General features: G+C 36.0%; 3 protein-coding genes across 4 annotated transcripts; 2 read left to right on the forward strand and 1 right to left on the reverse strand.

Moving 5' to 3' along the window:
* The first annotated feature begins 1,157 nt into the window (after positions 1 to 1,157).
* On the forward strand, positions 1,158 to 3,153 carry LOC103404442 (myb-related protein 306-like). 2 transcript variants are annotated; one of them, XR_011577981.1, is made up of 4 exons: positions 1,158 to 1,634; positions 1,858 to 1,987; positions 2,170 to 2,997; positions 3,034 to 3,153. XR_011577981.1 is itself a non-coding variant. In XM_070817051.1 (3 exons), the coding sequence occupies exons 1-3, from the start codon at positions 1,502 to 1,504 to the stop codon at positions 2,933 to 2,935; spliced, it is 1,029 nt and encodes a 342-aa protein (XP_070673152.1). In that variant the 5' UTR covers positions 1,158 to 1,501; the 3' UTR covers positions 2,936 to 3,153. The 2 variants fall into 2 exon arrangements, 1 of the variants encoding a protein (XP_070673152.1); XM_070817051.1 differs by having other exon boundaries at positions 2,170 to 3,153.
* A 16,152-nt stretch (positions 3,154 to 19,305) lies between these two features.
* Positions 19,306 to 19,674, reverse strand: LOC139193641 (uncharacterized). Its single transcript, XM_070817072.1, has one exon. The coding sequence runs from the start codon at positions 19,672 to 19,674 to the stop codon at positions 19,306 to 19,308; it is 369 nt and encodes a 122-aa protein (XP_070673173.1).
* A 5,643-nt stretch (positions 19,675 to 25,317) lies between these two features.
* On the forward strand, positions 25,318 to 26,125 carry LOC103416991 (mini zinc finger protein 2-like). The gene has a single exon (XM_008355199.4). It carries the CDS (start codon positions 25,569 to 25,571, stop codon positions 25,839 to 25,841), a length of 273 nt encoding a protein of 90 aa, XP_008353421.1. The 5' UTR covers positions 25,318 to 25,568; the 3' UTR covers positions 25,842 to 26,125.
* The last annotated feature ends 1,510 nt before the right edge of the window (positions 26,126 to 27,635 follow it).

Genomic DNA, 27,635 nt, shown 5'->3' on the forward strand with positions numbered 1-27,635 from the left:
GGTATTCAAGATATGCATATCAGTCTGATTAATGACATATCATGTGTTTACTAGCATATAAAAAAAAAAACTAAGCGACTCATTCGACGTTAAAATAAGTATCTCGTACATGAGCAACTATATATCTAATTACCTAAGGAATAGTTATCTCACACAAACATTTTGATATCATTCTGATTCATGACATAAGTACGTAACATAATCTTAGATGATCTAATTTTTTTATTATTTATTTATGGGAATCATTCCAAGGATAAGATCATAAGATGATAAGCAATGTAATAGACATATGGCAAGTGATTTCCATGAGTAGCTAACATGGTTGACTTTGATCACTACCTCTCTATCCATGTAGGTTAGCCGACATTTATGATGCATGAGAAAACAAGATCAATCACCATGTATGTCCCCGTCTTGCATTTTGGCTACTCAACAAATTGATCATACTTTATCTTTCTTAATTTTCTATGATGTCAAGTGAAATCAAAGTCTTTACATGAAACAAATCCAACACCCATTACACCCCCATATACATATTAGTTATGGTTCAAGATAAGTCCAACTTACTCCTTTCATCATGAGAATTGTTTTAGTATATATAATCGTAGCACAGCCACATAACATTATCAAACTATTCATATTAATTATAATATGTTATGTAACCGAATCATTCTTATAGCTAAATTTTTTATCATATCGATAAGGTAATATAAACATGGAAAAATGATATAAATGACATGTTTGAAACTACTTTTTGACAATAAAAAAAAGATCATAAAGGCAACAAAAGTTAAAATTACTATGAGTTAAAAAAGCTTTCTGGAGAAGCACTTTCTTCACGAAGCACTTCCAAAGGAGAGTGTAGGGGCAAAATTTTGATAAGAAAGCATTAGGGACTTCGGTTCCAAGTAATTACTAGGGGGGCTTGTAAGGTTTTTGACTTTTTACTTTTAACTAGGAGCAGTGCCGAGGCTGCTGAAAGCGAATCACATAATTCATTAGTGATGACATGTTGCGTTTAAGAGCACATTAAAGGACGGGTTTTCCCCAGTTGAGCCACATTGAATGCCACGCGGTTTTGCAAGGCAGTGGAAGGAGGAGGAGGAGAGAGGAGAGAGGAGAAAAGGGGGGGGGGGGGGGGGGGGGGGGGGGGGGGGGACGGGGAAGAAGTGAGATTGAGGTGCCACTACATCTGACTTTAGCTTTGCCTTGCTGCCATTGAATAAATGCTCTTGCTGTCACCTTTTGACTCTTTTGCTACCCTTGCCCTTCTGTTGTTGATATCTTTTGGGTCAGCGTCTTCCCCTCTCTCCCTCTCTCTCTCTCTCGGCTTCATTTGTCTATTTATGCAGACCAAAACCTCCATTCTTTAGTATTGAGTCTCTTGTCTTAGCATTTTCCAAAAAAAAATAAACGTAGTTCCAAGTGGGTGTGTGAGAGGATAGCAAGACACTTGGGAGACTTTTGCGTTGGTGATTTGATTAAAGAAAGGGAAAATATTATGGGGAGGCCTCCTTGCTGTGACAAAGAAGGGATCAAGAAAGGACCTTGGACTCCTGAAGAAGACATCAGTTTAGTCTCTTACATTCAAGAACATGGTCCTGGAAATTGGAGGGCTGTTCCTACCAACACAGGTAGATTTTCTTTCTTTTCAAATTTCCTTTTTTTTTTCTTTCCATTTTTTGGGAGTAAAATGTTGGTTTTTGCTTGTAATGAGATTGGTTTTGTTTAATTTTGAGATTAGTGGAAGGATCTTAAAATTTGTGATATTTTACCTTTAAACTGTCACATTTTGGTTTTCTTTTTCTTTGGGAATCAAAACTAATATGTATCGTTGTTCTATTTTGGTAAATCCAGGGCTGCATAGATGCAGTAAAAGTTGCAGGCTTAGATGGACTAATTACCTCAGGCCAGGGATCAAGCGTGGTAACTTTACTGACCATGAGGAGAAGATGATCATCCACCTTCAAGCTCTTTTGGGCAATAGGTAATTTTAAAACGCACCATATTGTTTAATTTTTAGAATTTCTATTTACATTACATCTAATAATACAAAAGATCCAATCTTTTTTTTTTAAATCTGAAAAAGATCCAATATATCTTCAATTAATTTGGGTAGTTTTGGTTTCTGCAAATCTAATAATAGCACCTTTGAATGTGTGATTGCAGATGGGCTGCAATAGCTTCATACCTCCCTCAGAGAACTGACAATGACATTAAAAACTATTGGAACACACACTTGAGGAAGAAGCTGATCAAGCTCCAAGCTGCAGGAGGAGGCACTGAAGGCCTTCACTCTAAAGATCAAGGAAACAGTAATTCTTCCTCACAGGCAATATCCAGAGGACAATGGGAGAGGAGGCTTCAAACAGACATCCACATGGCCAGGCAAGCTCTCAGAGATGCCCTTTCCCCAGAAAAGCCACTGGCTTTGAGTTCTGATTTGAATCCCGCAGATGGGTTTTCGATTTCGAACCTGAAAAACCCAACTCTAGATCAATCAAGCAATTCTACTTATGCTTCAAGCACTGAGAACATTTCAAGATTGTTGAAAGGTTGGATGAAAAACCCACCAAATAAATCAGCTAGATTAACCAACTTGGCTAATAATCAGACAGATTATCAGCATTATTCATCTAGTGAGGGAACCACATCTGTGGCAAATACTGCGAATAGTGGCAATGTTGAGTTATCTGATACATTTGAGTCTCTGTTCGGTTTTGAGTCCTCGAATTCCGATTTGTCTCCATCCATGTCGCCGGAGGCCAGCCTATTCCAGGGCGAAAGCAAGCCGGATCTTATCAGCGGCCAGTTGCCGCTGTCGTTTCTTGAGAAGTGGCTGTTTGATGAAGGTGCTGCTGCTGCTGCTCTAGGGAAAGACCACTTCTTTAGTGATACGGTGACACCAGATCATGGAAATGCTAACTTTTTCTGAGGATTTGCTTGTTTTTTGGGCAGATTGGAATATCTTAATTAATTGTTAGTCTTTTCCAGTGCCTTGATTTTTTTTTTTTTTGGTAAACTTTCCAGTGCCTTGATTAGCAAAGGGAACTCGTTAGAAAAGGAAGTGTAAAAATATTACTTTATAATTATGTCGATTGTCAAATGTCTTGGAAGTTGGAAGATAATAATTATTTCCCATTTTATGCTTAAGATTTTGTTCTATAAGATCTTGGAATGTTGTGAGGAATTGAATTATCATCCACCATTTTGTTGCCTAGCTTCTTTTCATGATCACTACATATATATATATATATATATATATATATATATATATATATATAATTATATATATTATGTTCTTGTTATTTTTGTGTTATAAAGAGTTCTTTCATGTTAGCTAGCTCTTGTTCTTGTTTCTTCAAACTTTAAAGTACTTGTATAAATATATATATATAATTATATATATTATGTTCTTGTTATTTTTGTGTTATAAAGAGTTCTTTCATGTTAGCTAGCTCTTGTTCTTGTTTCTTCAAACTTTAAAGTACTTGTATAAATTCAATCAAAATATAGATCCATTGTTTTCTAGCAAATATTTGCATCTGCTTCACCTAATATATGACTGAATCAACGTTTCAATAAACGATGAGTGATAAAATCACTAGCGCGCTAGTTGATTTTGACTGTTTCTGCTTTTGTGAACATTTCATTCAATAGATTAGCGTCAATGGTACTCTTTGTACACAATGGCTTTCACTTATTTATTGTGATGAAAGCGATATGAAAAGGATTTATGTACGCCAATTGAAGGACAATGATTGTCTGCCCTCCATTTTTGGTGCCTTCCCGTGCTCTCCTGTTTTGTGTGGTCACGGTTAAGCCACGTCAACATAACCACACAAACAAGAGGGCACGGGGAAGGCACATGAAGTGGAGGGCAGACAATCCTTGTCCCCAATTAAAACCTAGTCAACCATGCAGATAGCATAACTGAATGTTAAAAACTTAAAACACAAGTAAAGTCAACAGTCCAGCATCTTGCTTGATTAAAAGAGAAATGGCAAGGTTACTCTTTCAAAGTAGGACTCTTATGAACTCTCAGCCACTTTATGTTTTTGGTACAATGTTTTACAATATTGGCATGAAAATTGACGTTAAACTGTGAGATAAAGAGAGTCTTTAAAGAGTCTAATTTTTTAGAGAGTTGCTTAGCATTTCTCTAATTAAAAAATTAATTGAAGTTGGTGGAATCATCAATGAGGGTTTTTATGTCTAGCTACACCCTGTCCAAATTTGAATGCTTTAAATAAAATTTCTCCTACTATTACTAGTCTACTTAAACATTGCCGTCACAAGCAACCATTGGGAAGAAAATTTAATCATGAATTTTAAGCTAAAGCTATTTCAATTCATAACAAAACGATTAGGCTAATTTCAAGAAAGAAATATCAAATATGTCGTTCATTCTTATTATATAATAGATGAACTATTAACATTTGCGATTGTGTCACTAAGCATGAGTAAACGAAATTACATTGCAAATGTGCAAATTGGCCTTAAAACGAACATGTGAAGTGTTTGATGGCTGGCCAAGAACACTAAATGAAACACGTGAAGGGTTTTGATGTTCATCACTGCTACTTGTCATTACAAGTTGTGTTTTAACCCTGGCCAAGCAAATAATCCAGACTGTAAAGGCAAAACAACCCCATAACAAAAAGGCATGCATGGCAAATGGGAATTATGGGTAAGAATCACAGGTAATTGGTCCCCAATGAATACCATTCAAAATACGAACACAATACGAGTGTCACGCCCCGATCCGCGAATAAAGATTATCCATGAGCTAGGGTGTAAGCTATATCTTAGCTATAGAAATAAATTCTACAACCAAGATATGATGGAAAATAAAATGAAATAATTAAAATTTATTAAATATGCAGCGGAATAACAATAATGCACAAATTAATTCACAACAAAAACTACTAACAAAATAATAATTAAATTGTAACAAATATTAGTATACAAAATTAATTCATAACAAAAATACCAACTAAAATAATAATTGAAATGAGTAGCTCTTGAAAATACATAAAATGTATGCAGTGAGATGTATGAATGTACTCACTCCCATCTAATCCCATCAACACATACCTAAGACACCCAAGCTTGCACGTCCCATACCATGCTTATACCAGGCTCCGAGTACCTTAGAATATGAGTTAACTCCCGTTCATCCCTTAACCCAATTTTTATAATTAAACTCTCAGTTTCCACTTTATTAAACATGCACTTTCCCCGATGCCCAAATGTATACTCAAGCTCTGCACCCTATGCCTGCCATATACAAGATTTCATTATATAATCAACCAATTGTATACTCAAGCTCTGCACCCTATGCTTGACATATACACGGTTCATTATTTTATATTCAAGGCAAACTTTAGCCCTTGAATATCCTCACAACTTAAACACTTTACACAAGTGAGCACTTGACACAGCACAACTCTTTTTCTTGCTTTGCAATGCATATGTATATGTCATGTTTACATAGATATCAATACTCACACTTTATCTAACAAGCCTGCAACTTCAACATAAATCAAATTGATTAGTAACAAGAGTGATATAATCATAATATTAACAAAATAATAATCTATAATCTATCATATAAAATGTTGCTCGTTGACCACTCCATATATATTTGTTCATCATCTCGTCCATCTTGGTCGGGCAACCTGTTTTTATTAGAAAAGAATAGACATCCATGTTAGAGAAAATAATCGTTAGAGTGAAATATGTCACATTCCGAGCTCGACTCTACCGTAACACGATATTGTCCGCTTTGGGCCTCAACCATGCCCTCACGGTTTTGTTTCTGGGAACTCACACAAGAACTTCCCAGTGGGTCACCCATCCTGGGATTGCTCTCGCGCGAACTCACTTAACTTCGAAGTTTCGATGGAACCCAAAGCTAATGAGCTCCCAAAAAGCCTCGTGCTAGGTAGAGATGGGAATATACATATAAGGCTTACAGGATCCACTCCCCCAGGCGATGTGGGATGTAACAATCCACCGCCCTTAGGGGCCCGACGTCCTTGTCGGCACACTTCCGGCCAGGGATTGGCTCTGATACCAAATTGTCACATCCTGGCCCGGGCCCCTACCACATCTCAGGCTCAACTCCACCGTAGCACGATATTGTCCGCTTTGGGCCCCGACCATGCCCTCACAATTTTGTTTTTGGGAACTCACATGAGAACTTCCCAGTGGACCCATCATGGGATTGCTCTCGAGCGAACTCGCTTAACTTCGGAGTTCTGATGGAACTCGAAGCCAGTGAGTTCCTAAAAAGCTTTGTGCTAGGTAAAGATGAGAATATACATATAATGCTTAGATGATCCACTCCCCTGGACGATGTGGGATGTTACAATCCACCTCCCTTAAAGGCTCGACATCCTCGTCGGCACGCATCCGACCAAGGGTTGGCTTTGATACCAAATTGTCACATCCCGGTCCGGGCCCCCACCACATCCGGAGTTCGACTCCGCCGTAGTACGATATTATTCGCTTTGGGCTCCGACCACGCCCTCACGGTTTTGTTTCTGGGAACTCACACGAGAACTTCCCAGTAGGTCACTCATCCTGGGATTGCTCTCATGCAAACTCGCTTAACTTCGAAGTTCCGATGGAACCCGAAGCTAGTGAGCTTCCAAAATGCCTCGTGCTAGGTAGAGATGAGAATATACATATAAGGTTTACATGATCCACTCCCCTGGACGATGTGGGATGTAACAAAATATATGTCTCAAATGCCATAAGGCATGAAATTATGTCTCTAGCTTTTCCCTTTCCAAACATCATCTTTTATTTTTATTTTAGCCCACCACTTCTACTTCTTTAATATAGCTAAAACTATCAGCTGTTCGAACTGGGATATAAGTCAGTAAATATATTCGATTGTCATGGTTTTTGGATATGTTATAGAGGAGATGATAAGGAACAACTTTTGTGAAGGAAGTGTTTCGATTCGAGTTACGAAAAATGGGGTTTTGGTGCTCATAACATGGCTGTCCAGTTTTCTGCGGGATTAGAGACATTAGTTGGTATTTCAGACATAATGGACGGTCACACCGTTGGATGTTTCTGAAATTTTGATATATCATGGTAGAGAGACAGAGGAACAACTCTCATGAAGGAAGTATTATAATAAAATATATAGATGATGGTGTTTTGATCTGTTAAATAGGCTGGACGAATTTCTAGTCTTGGATATCTTTCTTTTGATAGATGAAAATGATAGTAGTTTGATGGAGAGATTTGTTGGGTAAGGCTCATGTATTTTTCTGGGATTTGTCTCACACTCTTTGTACATCATCCTCAAGAGAGATAAATAGAGATTGCGGATAGTTTGGTGGAAGTGCTTCTCATGGAAAAGATCTCAAAATGTAAATGCATAAACACATAAGATTTAAGTGGTTCACCAAATTGACTACATCCACTGGGGTTTGCTTTCATCGTATTTCACTATATATGAGGGATTTAAAAATACAATGAAAGATGGCATAAAGCCTTAACAATATGTTCCAATAGACATGAAATGTGTTCCAATAGAAACACACCAAATGTTAATCTAATCATCACCATGAAATGTGTTCCAATCACAAGGCAACAAATGTTATTCTCATCATTAACAATGAAATGTGGTCCAATAGACAAACAACAAATGTTAAGCAAAACCTTAGCTCTAATATGTGTTCAAATGGCAAAGAGACATGTGTGAAGTTAATCAATATTATGCAAGGTGGATACAAGCATCCAAGGCCACGTTCATCTCTAAGGAATATGAATCCCACCTCTTCAAACTTTGGAGGGATGAATCATCACCAAACATTTAGCTCTTAGATTCCTAATGAATACAAACTTGCCAACTCACCCTTAAGTAGACTTCCACCTTCACATTTAGAGTGGTGAGTAATCACCAAATCATTAACTCCTAATGCTACAAACTCTCCACCTCAACCTATTTAGAGTAGTGACTAACACCTCCCCTTTATTCTCTAATGGTTGCCAAAACGCCACTTAGCCTTTGTGAGAAAAATCTAGCCAAACTCATCATAATCCCCTTCTCCAATTCAAACTAAAAATATCCCTAATTACATATGAACATGAAATAGCTAGTTTTTGAAATAATTTGTAGGAAAAAAGGATTTTACATTGAAACTATTTTATATACCGAGAATAGGTTGTTGCATAAAAATAAATCAAATAAAATCATTACGTAAAAATAATTACCCAACATACACCCATATATATATAACCATTTTTTTTCTTAAATACAGGGTATTACAATCTACCCTCCTTAAAATAAATCTCATACTCGAGATTTGTAAGTCCTTAATCCTTGTATAAGTAAGATAAACAAATATCCAAAACATAGTTAAATATATAACAACAATTATAGTAATAGTTGAAAAACATTGATGATGTATTTAGTTAGAGTGGTTGCACGGAGACTACCCTTCCATTTCAAGTGGATTGCAATTCTCCAATTTAGGCCTTCCAACTCTAGCATAATACCTCTAAGTGAACCTGAGAGGAAAATGAAATTAGTCATTTCACTGAAAATTACTCAATAATGAAATCAGTGTAGGAAAATTGATGGTTATACAAATCGGAAATGTACCTCACCAATCACCTTACTAATTGGATTCCTATATTCTCATCACATGTCATTTAAAATTTTATAACTCATCACATAGTCTAAAACTATGTAGGAATGAGATTTAACATTACCAACTCGTGTAGGAATGAGAATTTCATTTCGCAATGGCCCTTTTTTGTTTCTTTCTTTTTCCTTTGTGAGTAGGAATCATGGTTTTAAATATCGATAATATCGGCGATATTTCGCCGATATTATCGTTTTTCAGAGGCTTCGATATTTTTTCACATATCCGTCTCATTATCGTCAAAATATCGCGATATTATCGATAATATCGATAATATCGCGATATTTTCGATATTATCGAAAAAGTCGTCGTGGATCCGTCGTCGGAAAGGCAGCCGAGGCTGCGTCGTCCCCCTAGCTGCCCAGATCTCTCTGCAATCCATGCTCAAACCTAAGATCTGCGCCTCAACGACGCCGATTCCCCCGCCGTTGTCGAAGTCGCGGCGAAAGATCCACAACTCCAGAACGGATCGAGCTCGCAGTTGTAGATCCACAACTCGTGGTCTGTCCCCACGGCGAAGCAGGCGTGGTCTTGGGTTGAAGCAGACGGGGAACAGAGACGGAGGCGAGCGCGGCGCCGGCGGGGCAAGCTCCGGGGGGAGGAGGATAATGGGTGGTTGTTGTGGAGGTTAAGGTTGGGGTTTGGGGGCGATTGGGGGTCGTCGTTGGAGTCAACGACAGAGGTGGGGTTGTTATCGGTGGGATCGGTGAGCAAGGCGGAGAAGGATCAAGAGAACTCAGAGTTCCTGGGTTCGCCGACGAGGCGGAATACGCGGACCAGGAGGAAGGCGAGGGAGGAGGAGAATGCCATGTGGAAGAAGGATCGAGAAAGGTCTCTGTGTGTGTGTATGGGAGAAGGGAGAAGAGAGAAGGATCGAGAATTCGAGAGATCTGTCGATCTGTGTGTGTGTTTGTGGGAGAAGGGAGAGGGAGAGGGAGAAGAGAGAAGGTTCCAGATATAAGTCGTGTGTGCGTGTGTGGTGTGCGTGTGTGGTGGCGTGTGTGATCCTGTTTGTGCGTGTGTGTGTCGGTGGCGTGTGTGTGTAGGTGGTGTGTGACGTTGTGAGAAAAGAAAAGCATGGTAAATAATTCAACTTTTACATCTTTTAGGAATGGTACAATGTATAAAGTGTAAAATATTGTACTAATTTAATATATATAAATGATTATGGTGTGTTTAAACTTCTTTCATTAATTACTATATATTTTTTACACTCATAATGTTTGCCAGCTCGCTATATAATCAACTTGATAATGTTAAATCCATCATGCAATGCATTTCCTTCCAATTTTTTATGATAAACTAATAGATAATTGACTAAATAAACATCTTGCAAAGTTTCAATAAAAATTTCCAAGTTTTTCTTACAATTTCCGTGGTTTCCATGTAATTTTTATCGATATCGATATTATCCCGATATTTCCATCGATATTTCCGTGTTTTCGGACTACCGATATTTCCGATATTACCGATATTTTCTTCCTTGGTAGGAATGAATTACATCCGAATTTGCTTCACCATCAAATTTACTAACATTTACTCAATAAAATATATTCCTGCGAACCAATTTCAAGTGTTAAACAACAACAAATAGTTAAATTACTATTTTTATAAAACCATTACACAAATAAGTATAGTGAAATAAAGAAACATCATTAAAATACTTCCAATGTTACATCCCACATCGCCTAGGGGAGTGGATCATGTAAGCCTTATATGTATATTCCCATCTCTACCTAGCATGAGACCTTTTGGGAGCTCACTGGCTTCGAGTTCCATCGGAACTCTGAAGTTAAGCAAGTTCGCGTGAGAGCAATCCCATGATGGGTGACCCACTGCCAAGTTCTCGTGTGAGTTCCCAGAAACAAAACCGTGAGGACGTGGTCGGGGCCTAAAGCGGACAATATCGTGCTACGGTGGAATTGAACCCGAAATGTGGGAGTCCGGGCCAGGATGTGACATCCAACGTTTTCCTAAAACAAAACTCAATTTCCAAAAGATATGGATCATTATACATACATAAATTTGCAGACACACCCACACATATATAACTTTACTCTCTACGATTTGTAGCTCTTCCAGTGACATGGAATTCTTATAATTTATAGTACAAGTCTACACACGCATTCTAGTTCACCAAGAAATTACCAACAATCAAGATAATCAAATCTAAATATTATATAAGAACGTAACATCTGAAATTCAATAGAATTCTAATTTCAAGTCTATCCAACAAATCGGGTAACCACCACATGTACTATCCTAGGGTATCTAATCCCTAAGCCCTGAAACCATTTTGTCACGCCCCGACCCGCGAATAAAGACTATCCACAAGTTAGGGTGTGTGCCATATCTTAGCTATAGAAATAAATTCTACAACCAAGATATGGTGGAAAATAAAATGAAATAATTAAAATTTATTGAATATGTAACGGAATAACAATAATGCACAAATTAATTCACAACAAAAACTAATAACAAAAGGCCCCCACTACATCCCGAGCTCGACTCCGCCATAGCACGATATTATTCGTTTTGGGCCCCGACCACGCCTTCACTGTTTTGTTTCTGGGAACTCACACGAGAACTTCTCAGTGGGAAGTTAATCAATATTATGCAAGGTGGATACAAGCATCCAAGGCCACGTTCATCTCTAAGGAATATGAATCCCACCTCTTCAAACTTTGGAGGATGAATCATCACCAAACATTTAGCTCTTAGATTCCTAATTAATACAAACTTGCCAACTCACCCTTAATTAGACTTCCACCTTCACATTTAGAGTGGTGAGTAATCACCAAATCATTAACTCCTAATGCTACAAACGCTCCACCTCAACCTATTTAGAGTAGTGACTAACCCCTTCCCTTTATTCTCTAATGGTTGCCAAAACGCCACTTAGCCTTTGTGAGAAAAATCTAGCCAAACTCATCATAATCCCCTTCTCCAATTCAAACTAAAAATATCCCTAATTACATATGAACATGAAATAGCTAGTTTTTGAAATAATTTGTAGGAAAAAAGGATTTTACATTGAAACTATTTTACATACCGAGAATAGGCTCTTGCATAAAAATAAATCAAATAAAATCATTACGTAAAAATAATTAACCAACATACACCCATATATAAAACCATTTTTTTTTTAAATACGGGCCGGGTATTACAACCAAGGAAGAAAATATCGGTAATATCGGAAATATCGGTAATCCGAAAACACGGAAATATCGATGGAAATATCGGTAAAATATCGATATCGATAAAAATTACATGGAAACCACGGAAATTGTAAGAAAAACTTGGAAATTTTTATTGAAACTTTGTAGGATGTTTATTTAGTCAATTATCTATTAGTTTATCACAAAAAATTGGAAGGAAATGCATTGCATGATGGATTTATCATTATCAAGTTGATTATATATCGAGCTGACAAACATTGTGAGTGTAGAAAATATGTAGTAATTAATGAAAGAAGTCTAAACACACCATAATCATTTATATATAATGAATTAGTACAATATTTGGAGGTTTTATTTAGGATATTAAAAAAAAAAAAGGGAAGTGAATAAAATGATGAAGACTAATGTGCCGAATTTGACATTTTAAATTTCTTACGCATAAGCATGCGTCTAGGCATTGAAGTTCCAAATTATAGTATATCAATTAACGATTGAAAATCAATACATTGAATAAAACTAAACTTTAATTTGGATGCCGATTATGTTTTTTCAAGTTTATATAAAGTAAAAGAATTGAATTTTGGAAGTCAGGAGTGTGTCAATTGTTTTATAATTCGTCCGAATACATATATCAGGTTGCTACTCAACGTAATTTGAAAGTATATCTAGTGCAAGGACTTGTCTTTTTTTGCTGATAAGCAAAGGGTTTGTAGCTTTTTTTGCTAAGCAGTAGAACATATTATGTTTGTTTAATCTTTAGCATTTGATGGTTGTCCACAAATATAGGATAGAAGGTCCCAAATTAGATTTGGCTCTTACCTAGTTGGAGTCACAAGTTCACATGTACCAGCCCTTGAGGCAATACGTTTTGGTTTTCCGGCCAAACCACGGCGAGTTGGCCGGCGTGCAAGGTATCAATCTCTTCGTCTCGTCGAGTAGTACAACTTTCCTTTTTGTTTCACTTAATTTCGTTGAGTATTGAAAAAGTTATACTCATTTGAATCTTACCCAGTTTTCGACGACCTCAGTGGCTTTCGAGGCAATTTCTGGCCAAACCACAACGAGTCAGACGTTTTGTGAGGTACCATTCTCTTCGTCTCTTCGAGGGCTACAACTTTCCTTTTTGTTTCACTCAATTTCGTTGCGTATTGAAAAAGTTATACTCATTTGAATCTTACCCAGTTTCCGGCGATCTCAGTAGCTTTCGAGGCAATTTACGGCCAAACCACGGCGAATTGGCCGGCGTGCAAGGTATCAATCTCTTCGTCTCGTCGAGTAGTACAACTTTCATTTTTGTTTCACTCAATTTCGTTGAGTATTGAAAAAGTTATACTCATTTGAATCTTACCCAGTTTCAGGCGACCTTAGTGACTTTAGAGGCATTTTCCGGACAAACCACGACGATTCAGATGTTGTGTGAGGTACCATTCTCTTCGTCTCTTCGCGGGCTACAACTTTTGTTTTTGTCTTGCTTGATTTGGTTGAGTTTTGACAAAGTTATGGCCGTTTAAAGTGGGTATGAATTTTCGGCCGAAATTTCTATTTTTTTTCCTTGGTCGAGTCCCACATCGCCCAGCGAGGGCAGTGAGCATGCCGAGAATGCCTATAAAAGGCTCATTCACTCGGGGAGAAAATCATGACTTGGTTAGCCTTTTGGGGCTTTGATGAAGTGTAGTATATGTTGATATTTTCAACATTTTAAAATATTTTTGAATATTATATTACGATATTATCGATAATTTTAAAAATATCGCGATATTATCGATAATATCGCGATATTTTGACGAAAATGGTTTGGATAGTAAAAAAAATTTCGGATCTCTAAAAAAACGATAATATCGGCGATATTTCGCCGATATTATCGATTTTTTCTTCCTTGATTACAACGAGCCATGCTGTCCAAGTTGGATAGTGAGTTACTAACTACTTACCCCTCTCTAGCTTCTTAATTTGACTTATCAGATATGCTAGTGGAATGAGCTGATTTAACTAACATTATAGCCTACTAAAGACATATATGAAAGTCAAAGTTGATAACGCCCCCTGATTAGACATGATCATTAATTTGGTGCAATAGCATAATGTGACGAAGTGATGGATGTGTAGGATTTAGGTGGAGAATTTTGTTATTCTGACGGATATTTATTTGTCCGGCTAAACTCACAAAGTAGGGACTCTCATAAATTTCAATGTAAGTATATGTAAGGCGTCATCATTTTTGTGAATGTGGCCGGATGGTAAGATAGTCCAACCATGCCTAGAAATATTTGGAGAAAGAGACCAAAATTTTCAAGACAGAATCATAGAGATGTACTAGTTAAGCTAGCAAGTATATATTCCCAATTTTTAGTTTGATGTTCAAATCACATTAAATTATGACATTAGGCCCCGCAGGGTTACCCCACGGCTAAAATATTTTAAGGGTTTTGCATGTGGCAATGGTCTCTTGCTATAGCTAGCTCTTAGCTAGCAGTTTTAATTTGATCATAATACTATTTCCTTGTGTATGTATATAACATAATGGGCCCTCCATTTCTAGCTAACTGATTGCTTTGCAAGTTTTGCCACCCTTGTCAACTTCCTGTTCCATGAAAGAAACATGTGCTCCTCTCAGACATGATTTTCCAAAACCCCCTTTTTGCTGTATTAACTGTTGCATGTGTTTGTGTATGTGTTCTGAGTATATGTATTCATATGTATACACTAGATTGTGCTAGCTTTAGGAAGGTGTTAGTGTATGTTTCGTACGCACGCGAGAGATCTTAACCGGCACTTAAAGTCAATGGCTAGATACATCCATGCGCGTACGTGACTAATTCTAGCGAAACCCTAAACAATATGTGTGTCTGCAACCAAAAATCTCAGCAGTTTAATGGTTTGCATGAAAAGTCGTCCAAACGCAGTTCCTTGTTATGTGCATGTGAAGTACTACGTGGAAAATGATCACCGGCTAATGAGGTGAAGTCCCATTGAGGTTGTATTGACTTGGTCTATTTGCCATGAAATTGAAATACTATGCATCACATCAGTAGTACTTATGTGTGCAGTTTGTGTCCGACAATCTTCATTGAAACTTTTGGCACCAAGAGAAAAATGCAACCAATACCGCTGAGATTTTTAGAAGAGTGATTGATGAAATCTGGAAAAAGATATAAATACAAAGAAAGAAAATTCAAAGACTGACGAATTAAGAAGTTGCAGACAGTCACAGCCATGAGGCACTACCAAGAGTCAGATGGGAGGAAGCTATTTTTGTTGTCTCTTTTAATGCTACCACATGAGAGTGTCATAGGGTTTTGGTACTCAAATGAGACATTCACAATTTCACATGCATGCTCAAGAATATATATTGCACATGTAGTTTTTTCTTATGTACGTACTTCGAAAATGCTGACTCGAAGGAATGGAAATTCAAGGCTCTCAAAGACATCGTTTTCACTAAGACATAATTGATGACTAACATATAGTTTTTCTTACAAGAGAAAATGTGCTTTGGCATTGAAGCTTTCGATATAGAATGGCAAATGTATATATGTAATCCAATATTCTTCTGGTACGACGAGAGAGACAGTACCAAAGTGAGATGAGACCTAATTGTTTATTTGTGACTGCAGATGTTTGTGAGCCTTCACAAACAGCTAGGTACCGTCCAAAACAACCTATGCGCGTAATTAAATTAGGAGATTGTGTTTTTCTTTCTAAATAGCCTTTAGAGGTAGTAAGTTTTAAGTTTTGCTTATTATTTTGGATTCAGGTTTGCTTATTCGACCAGGATTGCTTGATAAATGGGTAACCTAAATTGGCCTAAATTTTATTTTGTGACAACCAAACAAACTCAAGAAAGATTATGAACAAAACCCTGGTCAATATGCACAACAGAAACTTAATCAAACACCTAACTACTACACCAACTAAATCTGTGATCACATCAATTGATACAAAGTAGTGGTGAAACCTAAATGTTTATTTGTGACAATGAATTGATGTAGGCCTTGTTAGCGGGACTCACATGCATCTATGTAAGATAGAAAACCATCCAACGTGTGGGTGATCGATTGTAGGCTCATGGGTCTTTAGTTTGAGAATTCACAAAAATGGAATAGATTTTCTATATATAGCACACATCGAAAGGCAAAATATGGAGTACTTATTTTTCCCTAGAAAACAGGTCTTTCCTCAATACTCCCTACTCCCAACGTACTAAGAATAAACTTCCTTTTTGTTTTTATGTAGTTTTCTCCTAAAGTCCTTAATAACCACTAATTTTTCAGCGTTTCTTCTCAAATTTTCTTGGAAAATTTTATTTGAACCCATATAACCTCACTCTACACCCAACTTAAATTTTAAATGTTAATTGTACGTTTTATCCTATTGCATAATTACCATTAAGTATAAGATGAAATTAATAATAAAACTAAAAGTTATCAATAAACCCATATTCAATAATCAAACTCCACCGTCATTCAATCTTTATCCTACGTTCATTCTGACCAATGATGATTTGAAGTTTCGAATCTTCCAACTAAGATATAATTAAATCGAGTTATGCAAGTTTTTTTCGTTTGATTTTATTTTTTTAGAGTTTAAAAGTATATTGCTTGCAAAGGTCTTTGTTAACCAGTGATTAAATTTCTCTATAGGACTCATAACTCTTCCAAAAGGCATTGGGAATTCAATACTGCCACCAACTGAAACATAAAAATAATGAAGCTAAAACACTAGTAAATAGCTTGGCATATACATAACAAAATAGACAAGGTAAAAAACAATTGAAGTGAAGACATGTACTTTTTGAAGTTCTTGAAAGCAGCAGTGTCATCCATCAACCAATGCGAAAGGGTTCATCTCCAAAAGTGAAATCCAAATCCGGAACATAGTGATAATTAGCAAAATTGTTCTTACTTTTAACAACTTGAAATCCAGAAAACACAGCTTTGATAAAGTCATTGAGTTCTGCTTTGATATATATTCAAGAATAATAATTTTCAATGATTTTCAATTTAAAATGATGAACATGAACTCGACAGATAGCAGATGATTGATGCATTAAGCAAATATGGTTGCGTGGCACTAAAAGAGAACATTGGGACATTGATGATAATGATTATCATCCATCCTATACAGATGAGAACAATGTATATCATTGTGACTATATTTTCGACTCTAGCGAGAAAAAAGAGAAGAGGATTACCATCCTGCATGAGCACCTGCATGGACACTTTCTTCATGAGAAATATTGGAGTACCAGGTTCGCACACTAAAGAATCAGACATGAAAATAATTTCAAAAGCAGAGTTGTCTCCAACTGATTTTGGGTTTATTTTCTAAATTGGTGTAAAGATAAATTTATATATTGAATTGGGTTCGTGAAGGTAGTTTAGGTAGATAATTGGGTTAAAAGAGATAGTGATAGTTTAATTGAAATTAATATGGGTGTAGAGAATAAGTTGGGTGTAGAAAGAGGTTATATGAGTTTAAATAAAATTTCTCATTTTCCTATCTACACAATTACAAAAATTACTTTATGCAACATTCTTCTACATAGTTACGTATTTTATTCGAGCGTTTATTAACAATTGAGTGCCCAAATTTCAAATCAGGGACCACAGAATAAATGTTAAATATTAGTGAATGAATGATAATATTCGTATACATGGATTAATAACAAAATAATACTTGTGTTTCTCCCACTTGCAAATAACATATTTTCACCGTAAAAATTGTATAATCCGTCTAGTTTCTTAATTTTTATTTGAAGATCATTCCTATAAAAAATTATTCGAAAAATAGATCATTTAGTCATCCAAATGTATCAAATAATGGACGGTTTATCATTAGATTATTATTTAGTACTTACACCGTTGATTTACTTGATGCATTTGAATGACTTAACGATCTCTAATTTGAATGAGTCTCTGTAAGGATGATCTCCAAATGAAGATTAAAAGATTGAATTATTCTAATTATGAAAGTTCTAGTGTGAAGATACGGACGTTATTTTTAATTGAGAGAATGAGCTCATCCAAAGAAATTGAATGAAAGTATTATTTTTATAACAATTTCCGATATATGCGGGAGTTCATAATTTACAACTGCAAGAAAATTGGGAGATTATTTTGGTAAATAACAGTTAGACCGATTTTTCTCTTCCACGAACAAAAGAACAAAATATTCACCCGGAATCATCAACTTAATCCCCACTTAATCCATCATGACAATTGACAAGAAAGTTACAGGATCCATAATTCAATGTCTTTTCAGTGGCCATGTTTTCGATTTTGACATGCCCCCTAGCCATTGAGTTCTGTTCCTAATTATCATTTTTTCTGACCAAATATATCTTTCAACGACACTGTCTCAGATAATCAAACCACCCAAATCTTTCTTGAATCGATTAAACCACCAAAATCTTACTCGAATTATTAAGGCCATCAGCACATTGCATCCACACTGCATATTGAATATTACCATACTAATTTTTTTTAACAGAGTATCACTGTACCAGGTGATTAGCTCACTAGAGTACGATGTAAGACATGAACTAAGCAACAACAAAATAATATAATATTTGACTAACTTTTCATGTTAAAAAACTTACCAAAGTGATATGATGGAAGTTAATTAATAGCTAGAATTCTCATTTCTCATTTCTTTTCATGCCTATTTTACTCTCTACAATTTTTTTTTGTCAACCATTATTTTTCTAATTTAATGTTGTTTCACACAAATTAACTTTTAGCTTAAAAATAATTATATTTGAGACTTAGTAATATGGATATATGTGTTTGATACCAAATGTAGGTAATCTCAATGACCTTGATATCAAATGTAAAGGTAATGTGAATATATAGGTTTTGATACCTATTATGAAGGTGATGTAGATAGGATTTGCTTACCTATTGATAAGGTTTAAATTGACTATGCCCTAAGTGTTCATATGTTTTTTGAGAAAATGTATGATATTCATTCAAGAAGAGAATACGTATAATCAATGAGGATATGGTGCATAAAATTGGCTTCGATAAAAATCTTGCCGGAGATTTCAACATGGTCTAAGGGAAAAAAAAGTGTTCCGCACCAAACAAATTAAGAAATACTATCCTCAAAGAGAAGGTCCATAATTACCCAACATGATCCTCTCCGGATCCTTTTGGTGAGAATCCTGGGGATCCATGAATCGTGTCCGTTCATCGTAAATCGTGCGGTCAATTTTTGTCATGTATTGTTTGTGTTTAATTTTGAATAAAAATATTTAAAATGATTTCTGACTGCACGATGTACGATGAACGGGCACGATTCACGGATCCTCACAAAAAGAATCTGGATCCTCATCTGTGCTAATATGTGCACCACTTTATTCGTCTCCATCTACTAAAACCAATCTTCCACTGGGGCAATGGATGAATCATCGATTGAGTACCATTTAAAATATTTCCAAACGGCGAATAATCCTCCTAACCATCATGTTGTAGGCCTGTCATAACAAGCAGCGCATCACCTTCAAACACCGTGGCCTGTAGTTGCTTCTCTTTGACCAAAAAAGCCGCAACCCTAGCTGCCATAATCTCGGCCAGCAGAGGGGAGGAAATAGCAGCATGCCCAGTTGTCATGGCTGCCACAAAATCACCCCTATTGTTCCGAATCACCACCCCAACACCACCAACACCCCTCTGTTCGTCCCATGCCGCATCAAAATTACATTTAGACCACCTTGCATCCAGCTTCGTCCATTTTTGAGAAACTTTGCAGCTGTGTTTTTCATTTTTCCCATGCCAATGTTGGAATTCCTTCAACCAACCAATTGCCCTACAATTTAGTTCCATCAGTTCAAGCGCCTTTCCTTTCTACAAAATGAGTTCCTTTCCTTCCACATAACCCAAATAAGAACAAGGAACTAGTTGAAACTCTCTCTTGACAACTCACTTGCAAGTTTAGCCACACAATCAATCATATTCTCTGGTGTGTCCGTCCGACTCCATAGCCCCAATGGACAAGACAACCAGATCGACACCGCTCTTGGACAATTTCGCATCAAATGCACCAAAGTTTCAATTTCGCATCATATCCTCTGGAGTGTCCATGTTTAATATGATGGTATTTGAGTTTTGTTTTTTTTTTCTTTCTGTTTTTTAACGAAACATTTTATTCTACCTCGACAATAGGTTTTATGGCTAACAAATTGTTTCTTATGACGGCAATGCAAGCTTTTAAAATTCAAAGTGTATAATTTGATCAAATAATGCGTTTAATCAGAATTTTTAAAATATATTTCCTTATTTATCTAATTAAAATGGCAAATTTGTCACTAAAAATACATTCAACCCTAAAAATTAAATTCAATAGACATTATATATATTAAAACAATTAATTTTGATTTTTTTCTTTCTAAAATATGGTTAGTTGACTGGATCTAAATCAAAATGCCCCAAAAATAAAATTGTAAAGGATTCAAATAAATCACATTGGTTGTTATAGATCAAAACTCTGGATCTACGTATTCTGTGGTCCAGCAGCTGTGAATCATAACTTAGTTGCTGGGGGAAAATACTTAGATCAAGTTGCATCAATCAAAATCAACTTTCGTTTAAAAATTTCCATTTTAGTTTGCATTATTGATCAACTTGATTAGTGAGTTGTCGTCACCATTTACGTGAGTACGATACAGTGTGATAAAAAGGAAATACGTGATTAGGAGCCTAAGATGCTTTTACCCTAAGGACCCAAAAGACACTATCAAACTAGGGCTTTTACTGTGGGCATAAAAATATTGGGTTGGGTTGGTGAGAGGCAAAAGGCTTCTTCTTCCATTATCTTCTCAAAGCACAATCATATATATTTTTAAAAAGACCCCATCAATCTACAAAATATTTATCCTTGTTATAACCATCTCTCTATGTCTCTAGATTTCCCTTCCTTATACCTCATGATTTCTTGTACCTAGCAAGATCAAGTCAAGAACCAAAGAAACAGTATGATGCAGAAAACAAAGTCCATTAAATGACAGCCAATTGTATGGGAAGTATAAGGCTTAATTAAATTTGAAATTTGAAATGTTATAACTTAGTACTACAATCTAGTGATATTCCTCTTCACTTGTAAGTGAGAGGTTTTAGGTTTGATTTTCGCCAAAGGCGAATTTGAACCGCACTATTGCTAGTCCATTGTGAGGCTAAACCCTGTTGAGAGTTGTCCCATATCGGTGAGGAACAAGGTTTGCTATGTGATTTATGGTCTTGGGCTACTCCTTATATTGCCAATTGAATTTATAATGGAACTCCAATTTCATCAAACCCATCCCCTCCCTATAGTGTAAATAATTCGTTTTTTCAAAAAAAAAACAAAATTGAAATGTTGTCACTTAGGAGTTTGTTAAATCTTCTTTGGAGGTTGTAAGAGTCCCATAGAAATTAGAGGTCTATTAAATATTGTAAGCCTTTTAAATAGTGTATTAGAATGCCTAGAACTGATTAATGAAAAAAACATATATTTGCCTTGTGCAAGTGAAGTGAGTGATTTCTCCTTCTCAAATCAAGCGTTTGACTTGGTCCTGTCAAGCGAATCCACGATTAACGATGTCAAGTGAATCTGTTGAACTTGGTTCAAAGAATCCCAGGTCACCTATCCTTCGTCCTCAAAATTCATCGGTCCACCCTGCGTCAAGTATTATCTAGGCGGGTTTTAGGATTTTTATCTGAAATCCTGGTGGAGGTGTTGCACACATCATATGTGTGTGTTCGTCATCAAAACCAACTCAGTTCCCGTGACTTTCATTTGGAGAGCTATATATCATCGGAAAGCTCCAAGAGTCTAATTTTCAACGCAACAAACCGTGCATCAAACGGAATTTTGTGCGTGCAGATACCGGTAAAACACCAGAGAGCATCAGTGATGTCGCAAAAACCGAATCAGTTCTCTTGCGGGTCAGGTTCTGATTTTATTAAGCACTTCTTGACCTTTATGCCACATATCATTTGAAATCCCTTCCAATATAGTTTCCAAACTTTCAAGCGGTTCCTCAATCCGTTATTTCTACAAAACGATATCCTCAATTTACTAAAGCATGTTGTTGCTGTCAATAAATGAGGTTGGCTGGGTTCTAGAAACGGTTGCCTCTAATTTTTCAAGTGACAATTTTCTAAATCTTAATCTTCCTCTAGTTTTTATTGTAGTTCATGTGAGATTTATTGTGTTGCATGTATAGAGGTTGAAAAACGTTCCAAAATGGAGTTTGGCACGAAAGGGGAACATATAGAATGCGTCGACGAAGTTGATAACTTTGCCGAATGAGATTTTGCCCCGATTTATGATTATTACAAAGGCGATGAAGATGTGGTTGAAGAATTCCATGAACAATTATATAACAGAGTACAAATTCTTAATATCCGTAGCATTCATTATCCTTTTTGGGACAATTTTGTTGTTTGAGATATGAAAGGAGCTCTTTGATAAAAGAACTTTTCAACATGATTTGAATTATCTTTACTCCTTAACAAGTCATGAATATGAATTTGGAATCATTATTCCAGGTGATTATTTTCAAGAAGAAAAGAAGTGATTTGAAATTTTTTTGGTGCTAAATTGGGTACTGTGGAACATCTTGGTTGGACATCCAAAAGATCAAGGAAAAAAAGAAGAAGAAAAAAAAGTCAATTGGAACTCGAGGATGAGTTTTATCGGAGAACAGGAGAATGATGCAGTCCATTAAATGATAACCAATTGTATGGGAAGTATTAGGTGTTTGTTAAGTCTTCTTTGGAGAGGTTGGTAAGAGTTCCATAGAAAAAAAGGGTCTATTAAATATTGTATTAGAATGCCTATAAGTGGAGACTTGATTAATGAAAAAAAAAACGTATATTTGCCTTGTGTAATTGAAATGAGTGATTTCTCCTTTTCAAATTAAGCATTGGGTTTGATTGTGTCGAACTAATCCATGATTAACGACATTGAGCGTACCTATCTTCCGTCTCTTCTAGACCATTGGGTCGCCAGCGTCAGAGTATTACAAGACATTATATATATATTCTCTTCCAATTTGATCATGAATAATCAAACTGATCTCAGTTGCAAAATTTTTGTGACGACGGTTAGGGGCGATGGAGTACTTTGTGTAATATTTTCTTAAAAGTTAAAATATGTATTTGTATTAAAGAATTATTATTGGCACTCCAAAAATCTCATTTTGCACTCCAAACTTTATATAATTAGAAAGAAATAACTGTAGAATGAGATTTTTGAAAAACTAATAACAATTCCCTTCGTATTATCGCATACTCATATAACCAATAGCCCAAATGACAATTTACACATAAGATACATTTTATTGAGTACTCATCCTTAACCCTTTTGATGTCATTATTGGCGCCATACGACACAAAATCTTGGCCTTTCCCATTTCAAAAATACGATAGCATAAGTTTACGCAAGAATTAATTACCATTAAATTTAAGTTAATTAAGAATGTAAAATGTCAGTTTGTCAAGGTATTACGAACTGGTTGGCTAGGCTTGGCTAGTCTTAAGATGTAATCAGTGTTGAAGAATGCAACTCTACATTAAAAAATTATGTTGAATGATTTCACTTCTAACAGCACAACAACCTTTTGCAATAATGATGCTCTCGAGTTTTGAGAATTAGGTCACTCAAAATCAAACACAACAGAAAATCCAAAACCATCCAAACGCCTTGAACGCATGCCATCCAATTTTTTTCTTAACACAATTTTTTCCACTACAGCTAGCATTGTGAATTCAGTCACAACATACATATGTACGTACCACATCACTTATAGCAGCACATATATAAACTAATATATGAAGGTTTCAACGGTTAAATTTCCCCTCACGGACATTGTCATCCTTGGCCTCCTTATGTCGTCAAGGACATGGGAGATTGAGATGTTCGGCAGACTTAATATTTAGTTGAATTTTGGCAAAAACGCAAAGCTGCATGCATGCATGTGGATCAAACTATAAGCCACGTAATGACCAAAAATGGCAAACAGTTGGCGTAGTCCTCCATTGATATCAGATACCAGCATATTACCTAACCACGTGTCCGCTAACACATTTTCATGTTAGGGAGTTTCTTTTCTAATTTTTTAACCAAAAAATCCGTCTGACACTTGTGCATTCATGTGCAAATTAGCTCTATAGAGCACATGAATTCATTTTGTTTAGGTGTAAAATTGTCGGGTACAATTGGCACAAAATAAAATAAAATCACGTATAAAAAGCATATGAAGTCTGTAGGTTATGTAATGTTTGCTCGTGTTAGTTTATAATTACACAGACAAAATTATATCATATCGGTTTAAATATGGTTGGAATCATCATCTGTTTTTGTAATTAATGAAAGGCAAAATTGTGTACTTTGTATATATGTGCGCTTGATATTGGATGAATCTGTGACATAATTTCTAGGAAACATAATGCTAGGGAGATCAAAATTTTAAATTAAATTTGCAAATCAGATGATGTGTTACCAATAGAAAATAATTATGTTAATAATGTTAGTGAGACCAAAATTTTAAATCAAATTTGCAAACCAGGTGATTTGTTACTAATAGGAAATAAGCATGCTTAATCAACACTTAAGTAATAATCCAATCATGAACAACTACATTTGATTTTCAAAATTTAGTTCAAATATTTAATCTCCCAAGCATTATCCTTTTGCAAAATCATTATTGATATATTGCATGGCACCAACTATTGCCTTCTCTGTTTCTATAAACTTAACCATCAAACTTTTATTTTTATTTATTAATTATGCATAAACCATGAAATTGAATTATTACCTTATGCCATGCAAGCAAGATAACAAGAAGAGAATTAGAATTGTAGCATTTGCATTTCCGTACAGGGTTGGCAATATATCATTTTCCATCGAGTTTTAGGGTGATGAAATTAAACTATTTTTTGGTCGTTGATGAAGCTAAGCTAGACAATTTCCTTTGGCATCGTATCATTGCACCCCACAAAACCATCCCTTTAGTAGCACTTTAGGGTCCACACAGTACATGCATATTATGTTTTATGAGGTCTTAATATTTCTGCTTAGCTGGTCATTCTATATTAAACCAATCGGAGTTACGATTGATATAGAAAAAGCTTTCTCAACATATTTAGCATCTAGGCTTTTTCCTTATTTACACAGATCAGATTTCATAATGAGTTGTGAGGTTGTTGGACCATCAGTTCACCAAGAACATTTTGGGTTTACCAGTAGCTAGCAAGTAAACAATGAGATAAAACATTAATAGTTACATAGTAAAAAGTTGGTCATGGATCATGCCCCCACTTCCTGTCAATAGAAAAATAAAACAATATAATTACCGACTAATTTTTCGTCTAGTGATATCTGGTATGAGATAAAACAATTTGTAATTAAACAAAAACAGCTGGATTACTGTGCCTACCAATAGTTAAGACTACTAAAGCAAGAAGAGAGAGAGAATATTACGTGCTAATATGCTATAAACATATATCTAGGGTTAGGGCTTGGTCATACCACCACAAAACCATAAGTACTTGTTTCCCCTCTCTTTCCCTCTCTCAATCACCAACTCACCGCCCCGAACTTCTAATTTGCCATCTTTGATTCTGAGTCAAAAAATCAGTCAGTAAATTCAGCATAGTGTCAAGGGGGTTCGGCGAAATCAAGAAACGCAATTAATAAACAAGATCTTAAACAGGTGTCTAATTTATCAGAAACTTAAATGAGGAAGCGGCTAGTAGTTTTGAGAAGGACAGAAGAAGCTTCAGCAGCTTCATCTTTCACCGTCGTGAGATATGGAGAGTGCCAGAAGAACCATGCCGCCGCGGTAGGAGGCTACGCTGTTGACGGGTGCAGAGAGTTCATGGCAAGTAATGGGGAGGAGGGAACAACTGCTGCGCTCACCTGTGCCGCCTGTGGCTGCCACAGGAATTTCCACAGAAGAGAAGTAGAGACCGTCTCCGAGTGCTTTTCGCCTTCTTCAAATGGTGCTTAATTAAAATAATTAAGCAGCTATATATAATAATTATTATTATTAAGTGTGTGGTTTGAGAGATATTGTTGTTTTAGTTTTTTCTGGGTTGAGAGATTACGGAAATATATGCCTAGACAGTCTATTATATATGTATGGATGGAAGGTTAAAAGGTATTGTATTTTCCTAGTTGATTTAAGTGTGTGCAGATACTCTTCATTTAGCCGTCCAGAGCAAAAATTAAAGAAAAATTCTCCGCCGCAGGCTCCTACTTTGGTTTTGGGGTCGAGGGCTATCTTCTTCAAAATCATTCTTAGCATTTTTCCTCTCCTTTTCCTTTTATTTTGTTTGGTGTAGAATCGATGTGAAACGCTGCAATTGCCGTTATAGTCGTCATTTGCCCACACATAGAGTAAACGCAAGGTTTGGATCCAGTTATCACCCTTGATATAGTGTTGAAGCAGGAAGTCGTGAAATATGTCAGTTTATGTCGGAAGATGTTAGTTTAGTCAGATCGACACTATGAATTTAGCTGGTGCAGTGATATGGCTTTCAGATGTCCAAAGAATGTGGAGTGACAACCTGATTTTATCTTTTTATCTGTTTATGTATAATAATTTCCACGAATTGTCTCGAAGTTTGGTTTGATTTCTCTATCTAGGAGAGTTTGCTTGTTTGATTGCTCTCTATAAGAGAGTTGCTTGATTTTGATTTTCGTTTTGGTGTGCTACCTCTGTTGGATCTATGTGTGAAGGATAGAGTTGTTTGATTTGCTGGATCTACTTCACTTGGTGTTCTAGGAATGTGGTGGTGATGGGTGATGTGGTCGACCCTTGGGCATTGTACTCTTGTCCCAATATGATTTGAAATTTTGTTCTCACATGATCTCGTGTAACACAAGGTTTAACTGTTTTATTGATATGTGTAATCCAGCGGTTTTCTATGAGTTGGGACGAATGCTTGAAGTCCGTCTAATGAGGTTTAACTGTTTTATTGATATGTGTAATCCTATGGTTTCCGATGAGGTTGGACGAGTGCTTAAAGTTTACTCATTGCTTTGCGATTAGTGATGCTTTATTTAATATTTTTAGATCTTGTGTGCAAAGACCCTTTAGAAACCAAGTTATTCATGATATGTATTTGTAATGCCCATATAAAAATATCGTACTTTTCTTTGAAAGTAAGTCTGTGCAGATCAAAAGAAAACAACAGCTAGCAGCTATGGTGTATGTGCATTACATGGTGATGGAGCGGTGAAAAAAAATGATACCAGTTTAGCTAAATCTTTAGTTTTTGAATTATAAAAAGGGTATATAGACAAACTATATTAGCTAAATCTTTAGCTAATTTACCTCAAGCAACCTAGCTAGCTAGTAGTTTCTGAATTTCTCGTGTATTAGTAAAAAGAAACTTCTTCTCATGTATTTAATTCTTCTGAATAATTATGTACGTACCTAGATATCACGTTTGATTCTCCATTGATAAGTGCATATATTTGACATGTATAAAGCATCAATTTATGAGTGGTACTGACTGATCTTAAAAGTTCGTTCCGGAATTATTCCTCCGTCTGTATCTAATATATATAGTTCATATATTGCTAGAAATTGGATTAATCCAATTCAATCAGTACATAAATGTTTAGATTACTTTGTATTTACTTTGAAGGCCCACATATCTAATCGTGTTGGTTGTTATAATGGAGGGTTTCTTTAGCAACGTACTTGAAAGGTGATTAAATTGTTGATTATCCGTAATATAATCTCTTTTGGTAGGTCAAGTTGTTGATTATCCCAAGAACGAAAAGCCAAGAAAGA

This window comes from Malus domestica, chromosome 17 (assembly GCF_042453785.1).
Source record: "Malus domestica chromosome 17, GDT2T_hap1".
NCBI classification, from domain to species: domain Eukaryota; kingdom Viridiplantae; phylum Streptophyta; class Magnoliopsida; order Rosales; family Rosaceae; genus Malus; species Malus domestica.

Coding starts and splice junctions, on each gene's coding strand:
- LOC103404442 (XM_070817051.1), top strand. CDS start 1,502: ATGGGGAGGCCTCCTTGCTGTGACAAAGAAGGGATCAAGAAAGGACCT. Junction 1,635..1,857: donor GGCTGTTCCTACCAACACAG/GTAGATTTTCTT, acceptor TGGTAAATCCAG/GGCTGCATAGATGCAGTAAA. Junction 1,988..2,169: donor CAAGCTCTTTTGGGCAATAG/GTAATTTTAAAA, acceptor GTGTGATTGCAG/ATGGGCTGCAATAGCTTCAT.
- LOC139193641 (XM_070817072.1), bottom strand. CDS start 19,674: ATGGAACTAAATTGTAGGGCAATTGGTTGGTTGAAGGAATTCCAACAT.
- LOC103416991 (XM_008355199.4), top strand. CDS start 25,569: ATGAGGAAGCGGCTAGTAGTTTTGAGAAGGACAGAAGAAGCTTCAGCA.